An 18,238-nucleotide genomic window follows, 5' to 3' on the forward strand; every position below is an offset into this window, starting at 1 on the left:
TATAAAAATTAGTATACTAGTTGTAATTGAGAATTAAACATAAAATTTGTAGTAGTGTGTATGTTTAATAGGTGGTTTATTAATTTAACTGTATAAAGGAAATTTTTGCTTCAGATATTTTATTAGTTCTTTTTGCAATTTTAAAATTATGTATTACAACACTATTACATAAGATATTAAAAGAAACTACAGTTATTTTAATTTAAAAAATTCATTAATTTTTTTTAAAAAAAATTCAGTTGTTGCTTTTTAGTCTTTGTTTATTTATAAATGATGCATTAAATAACTTAGAAATCAATGCTATTATTATTTAAACTAGATTACCATTATAAAATGTTGAAAAAAATTACTTTTATGTTTGATATTTCTTCTTGAAAAAGAGTTTCTTCAATTTCTTTTACTTGGGTTTGGATTAAAATCATTTCTTCTGGGACAATTTTTTCTGTGATTTTTTTCCTTTTGTAGTAGACACTTGCCATCCTTAAGGAAATTAATCATTGCTGTTAATCAAATTTTAAATCCTGTCTGAATTAAAATCAAGGCACAATTTGATAAATCATATAAAGAAAAATGAGAGGAAATAGAAATGAACAGTCAGATATTTATTCTTACTAAGTTTTAAAAATTAGTAACAAAGTTTGTCAACAGATAAATTTGCTGCTGGGCAGTGTTTTTCCTGAATGTTAAACAATTTGTTCTTAAATTTTAATTTTGGTCAAAATAAATTTCAGGTTTCTTAAGCAAAATTAATTCTATTTATAGTTAAATGATTTTTCAAATCATTCTATTTTATTATATTTTTTGATTTGATTTAATTTTTAATTTAGATTTACTCTATTTTTCTCAAATTTTCCTTTAGCTTCGACACCATCCTAATCCTAGAGAAGCTGATTTAGCTGAGTTACAAAAATTGGCATCAAATAAAGGTTTTATCTTAAATGTCCACTCTAACAAGGAACTTGCTCTATCGCTAGAACAGGCTGTTGACAGCAAAGATCCTGCAGTCAATCAGGCAAGTTTAATTGCATACAATAGTTTCCGCAATGCCATTTACGAATTTATGTATCATTCATGATGTTTTCTACAAAATCAAAAAGTTAAAACACCTGTACAACAGTTATAACACCTTTAGATAACAACTCTAATTGAAATTTTGAATTGTTCTAAGGTGAATAGCTGAAATCTATTTGAAAATAGGAATTAAATTAATTCTTTTTTTTTTCTTTTTTTATAATTGCTTTTCACTTAACACATATATTCCTACTTTTACATGTTATTTTACAATGACTAGTTTTTATAATATTTTCCAATTTATATTTTTTCAAATTACTTTTTTCATCTATATTGTTCTATTTTGTATATCTTTTTTTACTTAACACTGGAAAGATGAGAGGACTAAATTGGTATTTTTAAAATTTCAATTTTCTTCAAAATGAACAATTTTGAATAATTCTATTTTAATATTTATTTTTTGATGCAATACATCTTTTTTGCAAACAAATAATGAAGTAAATATCAGAATCAATCAATTGTAGTAGAAATTTAAAAAGGAACAATATTATCTTCTCCTGGCATTTACTCGCAAATGATTGTGCTCTGAAAAAATCCGGATTTTCGGATTTTTCGCTTAATGCAATCCGGAAGTTTTCGGAAATCAAAGGTCCAGAAGTTTCAAGAAATCATCAATCACATTTATGTATAAAAATATATTTTGCTTAAAAATATTAGAACTAGAATTTATTCTTGAAATCTCTTTCATTTGTAAATATTTTTTCTGGTAAAATAATAATAATGATTAGACTTAAAAGTGAACTTATACATAATTATTCATTTAAATTATGCTGCAAATTTATTTAGAATTTCATGTTTTTAAAATATGAATGATTTAAATTTATAACGACATTAAATTTTTGAAATGTGTCATTAATGATTGTATTGATGATTGAAGAAATTTTCAGCATTTTTGAGTTGGACTCAATTTTTCCTGTTTACTAACTATTTGCTTATCTATTAGTTTTACTCATTTAAAATAACCTGTCTTTTGTTGAATTTTATGCTGTGTTTAATATTTTAAATCTGTAGGTCAATTAAGAATTCTTTACTTACTCTTATGAACAAAAATAAATGTGTCTTTTTTTTTCTATTTCATTTGTGCAACTGTTGGTTTATTTTAAAAAATAATAAATATCAAGTTGACATATTGCCTTATTTTTTTAAATTATCTTATTTTAACTTTGTATATTAGTTGCTTAACAATCTTCAAAAAACAGTCATTATATTTATCTAGCTGCAGTATAAAAAGCAAATTGAAGAACTATATGTCTACATTCTTATTATCTGAATCCGGCTATCTTCCAAAGATTGCCAGATATTTTAAATTTTTCAAAAACAAAATCTTCATTCTGACTTCACTAGCTCTTTGTAATCTGCTTTATGTTTTCAGTTGATAGTTTTAATTTTTGTACTGTTTCGACTCTACTTTTTCAAATTTTCTAATTCGTGCCTTACTTTACAGATCTTTGTTTCTGAGCATACCTTATAACAATTTCAAGTCAGTTAAATGTGTTTTAAAATACTGAACTCAAATCTGTCTATAAAAAAACAGCGTATTTAATGACTTATGTATTTCATTATCAAATTACAGGGCAAATTATGTTTTTTCAATTATATTAGAAATATAAATTTTAAAATTTTGTAATAAACTGCTAGAAAATTTTGTTTAATTAGACGAAGTCTAAAGTGTATAAAATGTTGGAACGCAATGCAAAATGCCAAAAAATTATCAAAATGCAAAATTATATGAGGGTTTAAAAAAAAGTATTATTGCAATTATGTTTACTAATATATTTGAAACAATTAACGAATAAATGAATTTTATTGATTTGCAATTTATTCATTGCAAATCAGACTAAATCAAATTACTGTATTTACCTAATGTTGCCATTAATGAATACTTAAAAATAAGCCATGTAAAAAACATGCTAGGTATTACTGGGTACATAATTCAATTGAATTTATTAACCCACATGTAAGAGTTGCCTAAGTAGTTTTAAATTATAAAATTAAAAGTGCAATGTAAGTCTTACATATCCATTAATAAAATCAAAATTTATTCAATTTTTTGTTATTATTTTTATTGTTATTATATATATATGTTATTATTTTTCTTACTATTCTATTATGTGGAATGTTAATCTCTGTCTTAAAAGTGTTATCTTTCTAAAACTCTTAAAATGTTGAGAAGTGATAAAAATTTAAAATATAAATGAGTGCCCATTTTCTTTAACTACAGTTTATAAATAGTGTATGTTTATTAATAAAATTTGTTCGGAAATAGATTGAGTTCCTCTAATTTGTTTATTATTTAGACTACATATACAGTAAAACTTCCGAACAACAGTCTCTTCTGGAATTGTGCGTATGTGACTGAAAGGTGGAAGCCATTTGGAGCTATGAACAAATTGATTGTTCAAAAACATGAAAAAATCACAAACATTAGATTCAATCTAATAAAATACTGATCAATAATGATCCCTTTTTATTTTAAGCATGGCTTTCACCGGTCAGGGAGAACATGGAATTGTCAGGGAATTTTATTTTAACTCTAAAAAGCAGGGAAAGTTACAATTTTATACATAAAACCTGGAAAATAACCAGTCTTAGAATTGTCAGTAACAGTAATCAGTTATTAGGATTAGAGTTAAATAATTCTAATTCTGTTACAATTATTTTATAAAATTTCACTTTTTAGTGAAAATTTTTCATGTTTCCATTCTCCTTCTATTATATGTTTTTGCTCGCAAATGTATATATATATGCAAGCTAGAGATAAAACATGAGGAAAAAAAGTTGACTAAAATACACTTTGAAACAAAATTTATGCTAGCAACAAGTGGCCGTTGTTGAAAAATTTTTGAGAAGATTTTTCCTCTAATGTAAATCCTGTGGAAAACATTTGATTCCATACACTTTAGGCTATTCTTTGGAGGTTGCCGTTGTTCAGAAGCAGTTGTAAAAAGAGGTTTGTATCTCCTTATGTTTTTAAAAATTCTTATAAGTTACTAGTGATTTTTTTTTGTAAAACATATCTTTAAACCTTATATAAAAAAAAATTTAATTCAAATTTTTCTATCATCTAGATACTTCGAATTTTAGCGACACATACCATGAATCAGGCTACTTATTGCTGTGCAGGTAGTTTTAGTGAAGCAGACTTCTATCATTATGGATTGGGATTAGATAAATATACTCATTTTACATCTCCTATCCGAAGATATGCTGACCTATTGGTAAGTTTCACTTTTCAACACTTATCTAAAATAACATGGGCAGGCAAAAACCGAGTTATGAAAACTTGGTTTGTAATGCAGTGACTGATTTTTATATTGTTTAGTAGGCTGATTTCAAATATGGTATTCATTGTCTTCGTCACAAACTTTTGTCGCAAAAATGGCTTAAATATATGGAGAAAAAGGCCAATTTTTCAGCATGTGCAACAAAAAAAAAGTACTAGGACTCAATTTTAATAGTTTGAAGGAGCCAGCTCAAATACCTTATATACCGATATATAAGTCGAATTTTCAGACCCCCAGAATTTTACTGAAAATTGAAAACTGACTTATACTATAGCCGGACATTCGTTGATCGTAAAATATCGATGCATTGTATCAATGTAATTGATATGAATAATTCTGTATCAATTTATCTTTACAAATAACCCCTTTCAATAACCATTTTTAATATGTTATATGCAATTGATTATGCATTTTCTCTCATCATCATATTTCTCATATCAAAAGTATTTCGAAATCTAACACAATTAAAACATTTAAACCATACCTTTGGATAAAAGAATTTTATATTTGTGTGCAAAAATTTTTAAATTGGTTTAGAAAGTTCTCGATATATGGCAACATAAGCAAAAATTATTATAACTATTAAGAGGTCCAAACCTTCTATCTGTGATCTTACCTAACTATTGGGGACTATATTTTGTGGGTCAGGAATCCAAATCCATTGGGGAAAAAAGTATGTTCAGTTAAAGAAAGTACTTTTTTTTGTCTGATTTTTATTTTTATCATCTGCACTAATTAATTAGCATGTTAGAGGTCACCCCATGAACCATTGAGTTCTAGTTAGTGAAAATCAGATAATTAATCAAAAGTTATTCTGGGTCTTCCTTTTTGTGTGTGTGCATGTACTATACATATTTTGGAGTGAAGAGAAATTAACTGTTGCTATATAAACAAATGAAATATTGTTTCTTATGTATATTTTAATGCTGAATTGAATAAAATTATGCTCAAATCAATAAAACTAATGGTTTAGATTAAATGTTTTATGTATTAAAAGTACCTTTTTGTATTTATACATATGTATGCATCTAAATTTACTATTTAGGTAATAGTGAAGGTATTGTTTTTTATGTTGTTTTTTTTTCACTGAATCGAATGAGACCAAAATAATGGAATTAATTGTTCAAAAATTATTGAAATGTTTGTAAATCAAAATTACGATCATACTTATACCTGTTTACATGTCTGATGTTGCTATGTATTTTTGAATGTTTAATCCAATAAAATAAAAATTTATATCAATAGAACTAATAGTTTAATATATATAAGGGCTTTATTTATAAATGGGTATAAAGCAAATGTTATAATTTTCATACATAAAACCATAATTTCTTTGAAACTATTAGTTTTACCGGGAGATCTTGGAGGATCAAAGTCAGGACCTCCAACTTGCTAGATGAGTGCCTTTAGCCACTCAGCCTACTGTACCGTGAGTAAAAATTTTTGGTACAATTAGTTAGAGTTTAGGCCGAAAACAACTAAAAAAAACATAAAGATCGTATAGTTTTAACAATATTAACATTAGTACACAAAAGAAAAAAAATAATAAATTAACCTAAATTTGCCGAAAGGTTCGATTCAAAAAAAAAGATTTATTTATAAAAAAAAATCACTTACCTAAAGCTTTAGAATACACATGCTGAAAAGAAAATACTACCCCCCCCCCTTATTTATCTACAACATATTAAGTAAAATAGAAAAAAGAAAAACCAACATTTTATTGAGAAATGACTCCAATCATTAAGATAAAAAAAAATTATTTATTATAATAGCATGGTTATCAGGATATATTATCAGGATTATAAAATATAATTTTAGGTTTTAAGGTTTTAAAATGCAGGATAGTTGGCAAGGTTTACGATTTGTTAAACTTAAAGTTCACTAGATGAAAAATGGAAAATAACTGTCCAGTAGCTGCATTCACACTATTACTATTGCAATTAGAAAAGAAACGAAATCATACCACGTGCCCCCTGGCACGGACTTGATGGCACTTCCTCATGATGTTAAATTAACAAGATCTTGATCATCATTTCATCTTCCTTTAATACTAATCTGCATATAAGCTTCTGTGCCGCATGGCATGCGTTTCTATGGAATTCCACATGGCTTTCTTTCTTCAGCCAAAACCTCGTGGAGCACGACGTCTAACAGGTAGGAGAGCAAGAGAGAGAGCAAACCTCTTTTTGCACACCGCGCATACTTCCTTTTATATACACCTCAAAACTCACAAAAAGAAATAATTTTTCAAAAATAAAATTATTTTAACAAAAATTGAAAGATAATTACAAAATAAAAATACCTTGCATATGTTGTGAAATAACTTAATCATTTAACTATTTAACCAAATTTAAAAATTTAATTACAAAAACATATCAAATCAGCAGAAGAAAAAAAACTTAAACTGAAAATAAGTCATGATTGATGCTGCCACCTGTCTGCTTAAAAAGAAATTAACTGAACAAATGTTTAAAAAAAAAACAAACCTGTTCACTATTATTCAAAGAAACAGTTAAATAAATTTTTTAAAAAGAAAAAGTTATTAGTCTAAAATTTAAATTAAATTAAATACCTAAAAAAACTGAACTCTTACAAGTAAAAATAATAAAGTTTACCAAAAATAAAAGAAATTTAAAAAGTTAAAAGGTAAATAAAACATGTAGAATTTTTGAATTCTACACTACCTGACACGTTCTGTGTCTATATACTGAGCAGGAGGTAGTTTATCCTTAAGAACACGGGAGCCATGTAACCTCATTCAATCAAGCTGGTAATATATACAAGTATGGATAAATAAACTTAAGCATTTAAGTCTGCAACATAAATATATTCAACAAAGAAAGAAATGTACGAAATTGTCTCCATTTCATAACATCGGAAGGAAAAAATAAATAAAAAATATTTTGAACTAGAAAGTGTTTAGGACTTTTGGACATATCGAGGTCAGGGCATCGCAATGAAATCTCAGAAACTTTTCCTAACTAAATAGCAGGATATCTGATTTTTTAATAAAATTTAGTGTGCCCATATAAAATTATTTGTGTTGTTCATTTCTGCCCAACCTAAATATAATTTTTATTGATTTATTATCAATCATTTATTAATCTCCATCAACATGCTCACTCATATATGTAGAAAAAATGAAAATGTTAGAATTGAATGAATTTTATTTTTTAAGGTTCATAGATTGCTTCTTGCTGCTGTTGAAGCTTCAAATGAAAATACTAAGTTTGAGGCAACAGAAATGGAGGAACTTTGTAATCACATGAATATCAAACATAAAGTAAGAATTTCAAATAAGATTGCATCTATTTTTCTAGTTAAACTAGTACTTCATGTTACCAATAAAAAATCAGTTGTATCTTTTTCATTTTTATACAAGTAATTATTTTCATGTAGAAATCACCAACATTGTTGTAATACGATTTTATATTTATATAGAGCAATAGTTTAATACAAATGTTTATGTTTAGAAGAAGATTGAGTAAGTAACATGTTCTGTCTGTGGCTAAGAACAATATATACTGTTTAGAATCTTATCCTTATCAGGATATGTTCATTTGGTTTTATTATGCTTACTTTTCTTAAATTTTAAAAACTATTATCAAGTATTACTTATATATTAATGTGATAAATCTTGTCTTTCCTAACAACTAATTATTGGTAGTTCTACAAATTAAAAAATATGTTGGTGAAGTATTATTAAAAAATTTGAAATTTTATAAGGATTATATATCGGTTAATTATATTTACTAATTCCTAACCATTTAATCTAGTGATTATAATTAACAAATCTTTTCTCTTCGTATTACTTATTCAAGCGAGTTTTTAAGAAATATAATGAATTGAAATAACTAGTTAATGAAATAAAGCGGATGTAAATCAGAATATAAATATTTGTGTTGAATATTTTCAGGGTTTGTTGATTTAAATCAATTACTGTAAAATAGTTTCATGACTGAGAAACAATTTTAAGCTAGTTTATTTTTAATAATATTTCTATTATAGTTATATTTATAAAAATCAGCTAATTATAAACTCAATTTCTTGTACTGATTTTTTTAAATAAAAAAAAAGTCATAAATCCTGGATATTATCCAAAGTAGTTATCTGAAATAATAAAATTAAAAGCTTTTTAACATATCACACTATAATGTTAAATCACTATATATTATCATATACTTACATGTATAATTGCTAGTAAAGTCTTCATATATTGAGTATCAGTAATATGAGTTTAAGGCAAATCAGAAGGGTTTTTATTTCCATTTCAGTTAAAATGAATTTAGAAATGTGAAGGGGGGAAAAAGTGAAAATTTTGATCTGAAAATGTATATTTCCAAATTACCTGTATAGCAGCAAACATAGTTATCTAATAGATTGCCACATAGAAGCAATGGATATAACCATATGGTACTATAAGTTGTTTAAAAAACGAGGAGGAGGAATTTGATGTTTATTGATTAGTGAATTTTTGTTAAAACTGAATGAATATTTTCTTTTGTTATTGCCACTTTGATTTTTAAAAAAATACTATAACTGATTAGTTTCAAATAGAAATTTTTAAGTAATATGATAAATATTAATGTAATATGATAGAGATAGATGTTTTTATAAATGAAATGGTGCTGTGCATTGAAGCTTAAGTTTCATTCTAGTAGTAGAATTAATGGGGCACGGCGGTGGTTGCTTCAGATTTATTTTTGCTTTTTAAATAAAAATCGTTAAATACAAATATCTAATCACAAACTCGGCAGATCAATACAGAGCTTTCTGCTATTGGGATTTTTATAAAGGGTGCTTTAAAAATGTGGTGTGAAAAATAAAAAGCCAAAACAGGCAAACAAAAAAGAATAAAAAAAGAAAAAAAGGAATAAATGTGGAATTGCAAATGGAACCAGGTTTGAATCCCAGTGATGGCTGGTCAATAGGAATTCCGCACTTGGCTTGCACTGATCACAGTGCTGACCTAAAATATTCTCAGTGGTAGGCGGATCATGGATTAAAGTCCCTTTGCCGTCAGGCTAACCGTGAGAGGATTTCATGGTTTTCCTCTCCTTGTAACTGAAATATGGATTAGATGCCACAAAAAGTCCCCCACGAAGGCAAAATTTTTCCCAATCCAGGAGATCCCTTGTCTTCTGGACTGGGTTCAAAATTACAAAGCTACGGAGTTGAACATTAGTAGTCTTAAGCTCAAAATAAGGACGGCTGTTCAACGACGGTTATAAAATAAAATATACAAATATATATAAAAAATCCTATTTTATTTATACTGTTCCATCTGTTAACAACCAATAAATACTCAAAAGTTTTTGCAAGACTATTGCTACAACAGCATGCGTTTGAGATACACCTGGTATGTTTGAAAAGGTGAGCCATCAATGCCTCTTAGCATCTAACAAAAAGTTTAAGCGTCTCCTGCAATAACATTAATTGTAAATTTATAATATGTGTTGAATCCAGTATTATTGACATTTAAAGGATTGAAATGCCATACATTATTTTTCCTGTGCAAAAAAATGATTGATCACTATTCAAAGGTGTAAAAAAGATTGATTTACATTCCTTAAAAATTTCAATTTAAAACAATTGGTCTGCATATTTTAATAAAGGATAATCATTATGTTGCAGGCAGCTCAAGACATAGAAAAAGATGCTCAGCAACTTTTCTTAGCCCTCTTCTTTGATGATTTAACTTCTAAAGGAAACGATTCTCCAATTCTTGTGGATGCTGTTATCTACTCACTTCGTACAAATGGTGTACTTGTATTTATCCCGAAATATGGTGTCAAAGGAGCCCTTCAGCTTTGTAACAAAGAGAAGAAGGTCGCCATTGTGACAGAAAAAGTAGATTGGGTGGATGGCAAAATTTCACAGAATGATTCATCTTTAATTGTTGAAGCTTTAGGTTTACATCAACAATATCATATATTTGATCATTTAACTGTATGTATCATTCTTGTTTCAATTCTATGCATGAATGTTTAATATTAATTATTCGTTAGTAGTTTTAGTCTTCTTTTAAGCCTTTTTATATAGATTCGTGGAAGGTATACTCGGCACCAACCTAATTAGTTTTTAACTGTTGATGGAAAGCTTTTTTTTGTGCAGTTATTTCCTGACAACTTAATGCAAAAAAAAATTTTAAAATAAAAACAATATTAATGGTAGTTACATAAAGTAGTAAGGTTGGGTAACAGTAGAGGTTTGAATGCAGTCTAGAAGAGAGGTCAACACTGGGAAGCTATTTTACATTATGTGTTCATTCATTTCTCAACAAGTTTTAAACTCTGAATTAATAACTAATAATAGAAATAAATTTGGATGTTTATGACCAATTCTTTTTAATAAATAAAATTTCCAAAATTCCATCCACTTTTTCACAAAAAAAAAAATGGTTTAAAAACCAAATTTTAATATGTTGGACATGGCATCTAAACAGTTAATGCCTCAGCTCATAAATTCAATAAAACGGCATGACTCTATGTGACATGTTAAACAAATAGGCATTTAAAATCCACTGTCTGTGCGAACTATTTATATTAGTTGGAAGGTCTATTATTCCAACGTCCATGCTTAATGCATTGAACAGTATTGAGTCAAATGAATTTCTTTTTAAAAATCTATCTGAACCCTAAAAATATTTTTAACATATCACTAATATTAAAAAATGGCCCTATAAAGGGTTAAGCTGAATTAAATTATTTTTGCTAAGTATTGTTATCCTTGTATTTAATGTTAAAAATATTTAGGTGTTCATGGATAAGATATTTAACTAAAAAATAAAGAAGCCTTTTTATGACTAATTTGCAGTTTTTAAACTATAAATTTTCCTTTTCTTGCACGGAATTACTTGCAGATGTAACTTCTGAAGTTTCCATAATAATACACACCAACCCTTATTAGAATCATAATCGCCCTATTATTTATCATAATAGGATGCTTCTTTGATAAATTTTTCTCGTAATGTCACTTGTTGATATTAAGGGTATTTTAATAATTAAAATTAAATATCAATACAAGTTTTAAAGCAAAATTTATTTTTCCGCATTTATTAAGTCAAATTTTACTAAACGTTAATAGAAAATCAGAGTAACCATTAAAAAGTGAAAATTACAATAAAACCATTCTTCTATTTTTGCTTATAATCTGTATTATTTCATTAACCAAATAACTATTATCACACACTTAATGTGGCTTTTGTTAATCAGTTTCAAAGGCTTAGTAGACCAAAATCTATATGCTGAAACATATAATTTACCTAATGTTGTTGCTTTAACAATTTTAATCATTTTTAGAAAATTTATTTCTATTGGTAATAATAGTTGAATAATTGTCTGTTCACTGTAAATGCTCTTCATAATGTTGCTACTTTAGTAATTTTAAAAATTTGTAGTATAGCAATCGCTATGGTACAGCTTCATGAAATATCACTTTTATGAATTGTTTCTCATGATATATCTTTATTAACACTTTATAAACTATTTTTGTCTAAAATTAATGTTATTTACTGTAAGATTTTATCAGAATCAAAAGCTGTAATCAAAGAAATTACTTTAAATATAAAAGTTATAAAATTATGGACTAAAAATTTGTAAATATTTTTTCTTAATGTTTTAGGTGAGCATCAAAGTCCAAAGGTCCAGATCGCATCAGCATAAAATACTGTTTGATTTAATTAAAAAAGAACCTTATCTTTCTGACTGGGAAACAACAATATTAGAAGAGGTAATAAACTTTTTTTTAAATTTAATTTTAAGAACTTCTTTGCTTATAATACATTTTAAAACATAATTTTGCACAGATCAGAGAATTTTATCCATCTGGAAAAATCAAGAAATTTAATTAAAATACCCAAAAAATCAGAAAAATGAATTTGTGTTTGAGGTGCAAAAAATTCCAATATTTTGACAAAAGAATTGGTCTTGTAATAATTAAAATGTTTATTTTCAATTCTAATGGGATTTTCTTCCAAGTATACTTAATCTATAACAGGATGTGTAGCGTTTTTAAAAAAGTGCTGAAAGGTGCTTATTTTCAATTTTTCATTTTAGCCCTTAGTCTTTTTTTTTTAATTGGGTATTTGTAAAAAGTGCTTAATTTTCTTTGCTTAAATCTTTTGAAGTTTTTCAGTGCTTAAAATATTTTTTGAGTGCTTTTTCTTTAAAAATTTGACTATGCACCTTGTATTAGAATAAGGCATAACTAAAAAATTAATAATAAAATCTATGCCTCTTATTACAAAACTCACATTTAAGGAAACTTGAAGAAGTCAACGAATTTTTTTCTTGAATGTTTGTGGTCATTCTGTTCCTTTATCAACAATCTATTTTTAAGCAGTTACTATCATCAATTGAAAAAAAACATACCTGCTAACATTTACTTTTCCAATTTTTTTTCAGCGATTAGAAAATAACAATTCGCTCTCTATATTATCCCTTAAGGGTCGGGGCGTATTTAAAGTTTACTTCTCAACAGATATATTTAAAATACAGTCAGTATTGGTTATATGGTCAGCTCATGGGTCCAGAATATTATGACCATAAAAGCGGTGTGACCATATATGCGATAACCAAATATGGCGTGAATATATTCTGGAATCAGAATGTATTTTTTAAACAAATAATTCAAAAACGTTTAAAAATTAATTATTAAGGTGCATAATAAGAAAGAATGCAAAAATAATTTTTATACTTTTAGAAAAATTTAATTCTTTACCTTAGCATATGTACATGTTCAAAAAAAATATTCCAATAAGCTTGTCAGTTTCTTCTTCTTGGTTGTTAAAACAACTTTTTCTAAGTCTCTGATAGTTTTTAAATGTTCATCTGCTGCATCTGAATTAGCAAAAAAACACCTTAAGTCATCTATAGCCTTAAGAGCATCAGCTGTTGATAGACTTTTTATTGCATTCAGTATCATCCTCATCGTCACTTCCTTCAGCATTCAGATTTAAGACATTAGATACAATGCCTTCCACGGTTGCTTCACAATTAGTGAAGACATCAACGTCTATTTGGGAATACAAATTTACGTCCGGCACTGCATAGCCTCGGTTTCGAAGATTTTCTGCCAATTCAGCTAATGGAAGATCTTCCTCAGGGTCCTCTAATGATACCAAAGAGTCTGGAGAACTGTGGAACCCCACGTGACGGAAAAAATTTTCAATAGTTTTCGACGACACCATGTTCCAGCTTTGGTCAATATAGAACAGTGCGTTCAAAACTGAAACGTGAAATTCTTCTTTTCTGTCTATGGTGGTGATCATATCCCGTAGAAGAAGCTTTCTATACATAGACTTGAAGCTTTGATCTAGAGGCTGCAACACACATGTGCTGTTTGGAGGCAAAAATACGAGCTAAATCAATTTCAAGCCCACAACAGAACAGTGAACAGTAGTTATCAGCAATCAATGCAACTTTTCTGTTTTTCTTTGAAAAATGTAGGTCCCACCTTCTGAGAGTTTTTTCCCAGATCGTTTGGGTCATCCATACCTTTGAATTGGCATCGTACAAAACAGGCAAAGATTTACAATTTTTCATGCATCTCGGTTTCAGAAATTTTCCAATCTCCAAAGGAATCATTTTCTCCGAACCATCCATGTTTGCAGATAACAAAACTGTTAAGCGTTCCTTACTTTTCTTTCCGCCTATACATTTTTCTCCTTTGAAGCAAAGAGTTCTGTCGGGTAAGACCCTATAGAAAAGTCCACATTCATCGACGTTGAACACGTTAGCAGGTTCATATCTTTCATGAATATCTCGCAACACTACGTCTTTCCATTCTCTTAAAGAACTGTTGTCAAAATCAGCAGCTTCTCCACACAATTTCTTAAAATATAGGTTATTTCTTGCATTGCATCGCTGTATCCAGCCATTGCTTGCAACAAAATTTGATACTCCAAGTTCTTTAGCTTTTTCTTTTAGAATATTCCAGGATATAGGAGCATTTTGTGATCGTGCATATTTGATCCATGACAGAAGAGCCTTCTCCACATTCTCATAAGGTGGACACACGCTGACGTTTTCTTTCTCTGTCGCTAATTGAAACATCTGGAGAGCTACGTTTGGCTGCTAAAATGTTGTTTAAAGTGGTTCGCGGTATAGAATTTTCTTTGGCAAAAGTAGCTTTTGAAAGTTTAAACTTTTCAACCAATTCATTATTTTCCAATATTGTTAAATTCTTTCTTTTCGAAGCCATAATGAAAGCATGGATACGTTATTCGTTCAGTAATCCAATAAAAATGTTCTTTTTTCTCAACTTCAACTCCTTTTCAAGCTCTGAGAGATAACTTCAAAAGACCTTTTGGGCTTGGACGGGAAAAAGAATGCGAGTGGTCAAATGAGGAGAGGGTAAGGTCATCAATGAATCCAAAAGAGAAAAGAGGGTAGGGTGACGAAATAGAGGGGGAAATTCCAGTTCTCTCCGGGGGTCGAAGGAATGTGTTTACCTTGTGGTCATTTTTCTTGGCTTCCTGTCTGAAGAAATGTCTTAAAATGTATCTTTTTTCAAAAGAAAAAAAAGGAAACTGACCGTATAACCAACCGGTAACTCAAAAAATAGGATGACCATATAAGCGGTGAGCTTTAACACGTGTTTCCTATTAAGTTAGACAGGACTTTAGAAAATTGACCATATAAGAGGGTGACCATATAGGCAGTACTGACTGTATTACAGTTATATAATTTATTATTCAGTAGGACCCGTATATAACGAGCAGCTCGGAAAACAGAAAAATACTCGCTAAATCTGAATTCAAGGTTAGTATGAAAAAATTATAGATTAATAAAAACAACTTCCCTGACTTGCTTCCAGCTAATTTTCATCTTAAAATACTTAACGCATTAAATGTTTCGTCATCTGTAGTATCGATTGCTTCAAAACTGTCCAAGGTTTTGTAATGTTCAACAACACTAGTGTGTGTAATCATCGATGTTTAAAACATCGTTAAACTCCTAAATGTTCTTTTGTTGTAACCACACTGAGAGTGGCAATCCACCTAGCTATTCTAAAGCAGTTTTGGATATATGATTGTGTTACACTTCTCAATGCATCTGTCAAGAACAGAAATTTTAAAATCCTCATTCTTTTCCTTTTTGTCTAATATCTTAAGAATTATTTGCCTTCTGTAATAGCATTTAAAACTGGGTACACCTTGATCAAGAAGCTGCAAAACAGGTTGAGTTAGGAGAAAAAAAAAAAAAACAAGCTTTTTGTCCTTTAAATTGCTGACAAGTGGGCGAGCTGAGCAATTGTCCACGATAAGGGCAATCTTTCGTTTTTGCTTTTCAAGCACCTTTTCCCACTCATGCAAAAATGAGACAAATAATTTTAAAGTCATTCATGCATTTTTATTAGATCTATAAATCAGTGGCAGGCATTTTACTCTGCTAAAGCATCTTGGTTTTGCAGATTTACCTACAATAAAAAGTTTTTTTCTCATCCCTTCCCAACTTGTTGCAACACAACAATGCAACTCTGCATGCATCTCTGGAGTTATTTCACCCGCCCACCCATAAACTCTTTCCTTATCTGTTGAAAGGTGTCCAGTCAGACTGTCATTTCCCCTTCTCTGAAGGTTACACCTGGTTTTGAACAACTTTGAAGAATCATGAAACTATAATACATTTTTAACATTGTACCAAACACTCTATTTCCCTCATTAAATGCAGGCTCGTTATAAGTGGGTCCTACTGTAGTAAAGGTAAATACTAATTATAAATACTAAAAAAATAAGAGCAGTGAAGAATAAAATATTTGCCGCAATATACAGGCATTTGACCCAATAAGTAAAAAGTACCATGCCTCTTATATGGTCATTAAGGGACAAAAAATTAGAACTTTTACCACCATTCAGCAGCTCAACCTCACATTTTTATTAATAAACTAAACGAAAAGTTTTATTCAAATAATATTGCTATTTTATAACTTTTTGCTTTAAACAATAACCATACATCCTTCTTCACAAAAAGTAGGAAAATTTTAAAACTTTGTTTTTCAGTGAAAAAAAGGAATAGGTTGTCATAAAATCTTAAAGGTTTACTTCAATTGCTACTTTTCACCTCAATAAAACAAAGAAAAGTAAAGTGTAATTACCGAACATATTGCATTGCAAAAGAAAATTAATAAAAGGGTATCATGCTGGGAAATAATAGGGGTGACTGCTTAATTCTATGCTTGAATAATTCAAATTTTTTATACATATAAATTATTTAGATTAAGTGGTTAGTATTTTAATTCTACTTTATTAAACCAAGCATCTTACTACTGCTTTACATATTGTAGAAAAAACTCCCCCTCTTAAAAAATATGACAAAAAGGATATCAGACAAAGAAAAATTAAGCAACTGTACAAAGCCTTATTCTACAGAACTAATATATTATGCAGTAGACATAAACGTCGCACTAAACAAACATATATTTGGGTAATTTTATTTTCTTTGTGTCACTGCTTCACTACATTTTATTATTAGTTGCAAGTCTGAAAAGGTTGTTAGAATTTTAAATAAGAAATCTGCTAATTATTCTTTAATTCTGACCATTTCTCTTTTTTTTTATTAATCAAACATAGATTATAGAATTAGGATGCTGTGGAAATTTCTAATTCTTTTAAGGTTGCCATCATTTGTATAAGCCTTGAGCATCACACACCCTGTTAATAAAATGTTTGACACATTGAAAGCTAAAAATATAAAAAGTTAACAGTGTACAAAAATTGATTGTTTCTAACTGTATTTTTAAGCAAATATTTTAACATCAGTTCTTTTACTAGCCTTCACTTCCAATACATACAGCTCTTGAAGTTGAAAAGAAAAATGAAGATTGTAATTCAGAATTAAAAGAAGAAATCAGTATGTACAAATTTTTAGAACATATTAGAGCTTTAACATTACTCTCAAAAGATTAAGTTATATATCTATGTGTAAATAATGTACATATTTTGTAATACATAGAATAAAAAGTTAATAGTTTTGACAGTCTACTTTTCTTTTAGTTTTATATTTCACAAATCTTGTTTTCTAGATTTTATAAAGATTTTAGTGAAAGATTTGAACAAAATTATTCAAATAGCTTTTGAACTTAAAAAGTGTTTTTCATTTAAATAATTATGTTCAGATTTTGCCATTTAAAATTTTGTAAAAACTTGTTCACCTCATAATTCAAACACTTTTTAAACAAAGCTGACTTGGTGAATTTAACTACAGAATTGAACACGAAACTTAAATGCATATCTCAGCAATTTTATCATAATACTAACAGTTATAGAAAACGGCATAATTTTGTTAAAAATACATTTTAAAAAAATTCAAATATGCATACATTTAGAATGTGACGTAAGAAACCACTAGAATAATTAATAAAAGAAATTCTTCAAATAATTATAATTAAAAGAAGGCGATAGCAATAGACAAATATTTAAGAATATTAATTTTAAAATATTGTATTTTATTTTCTTATATTGATATCAAATATATTATGCTTTCATAAAATCTGCCACATTTTAAATAAAAGAGAATTCTTTTCTGTAACAGACAATATATATGCAAATAAATTAATTTTTTAATTAATTCTTACAATTGATGCAAAGTTACTATATTGGCTATTTGGCAGATAAAATTTGTAGTTGGAGATGAATTTTCATGTGGGTACCCGACGACTACCCAGCCGTGGATATTTTAATGAAAATCACATTACGTAACAGGGTAATGAGAAATGATCCATGTACATTGTTCTCTCTCATTTCCAATGCAATGAACCAATTTGTATGTAATTTATAGAAACATTAAATGCTAAAAATTAAAATTATTTCTACAAAGTGGGACAAAAAATAATTTCTGCAGATGTTGGTCACTTCTCACACATTGATATAACATGCTATT

At 28.2% G+C, this 18,238-nt stretch overlaps 1 protein-coding gene across 2 annotated transcripts in view; it reads left to right on the plus strand.

The window, feature by feature from the left end:
- LOC107446239 (DIS3-like exonuclease 1) overlaps positions 1-17,330 on the plus strand; it is a 64,211-nt gene extending 46,881 nt beyond the window's left edge. For both annotated transcript variants that reach the window (XM_087165818.1, XM_043040606.3), the window contains exons 17-22: positions 860-1,012; positions 4,140-4,289; positions 7,534-7,638; positions 9,990-10,304; positions 11,979-12,086; positions 17,131-17,330. In XM_087165818.1, the coding sequence (XP_087021944.1) occupies positions 860-1,012; positions 4,140-4,289; positions 7,534-7,638; positions 9,990-10,304; positions 11,979-12,086; positions 17,131-17,265 (966 nt within the window). In that variant the 3' untranslated portion in view covers positions 17,266-17,330. The remainder of the gene's footprint in view (positions 1-859; positions 1,013-4,139; positions 4,290-7,533; positions 7,639-9,989; positions 10,305-11,978; positions 12,087-17,130) is intronic.
- The last annotated feature ends 908 nt before the right edge of the window (positions 17,331-18,238 follow it).

This window comes from Parasteatoda tepidariorum, chromosome 6 (assembly GCF_982258835.1).
Source record: "Parasteatoda tepidariorum strain Cologne lab strain chromosome 6, Ptep-v5.0, whole genome shotgun sequence".
In the NCBI taxonomy this organism is placed as follows: Eukaryota; Metazoa; Arthropoda; class Arachnida; order Araneae; family Theridiidae; genus Parasteatoda; species Parasteatoda tepidariorum.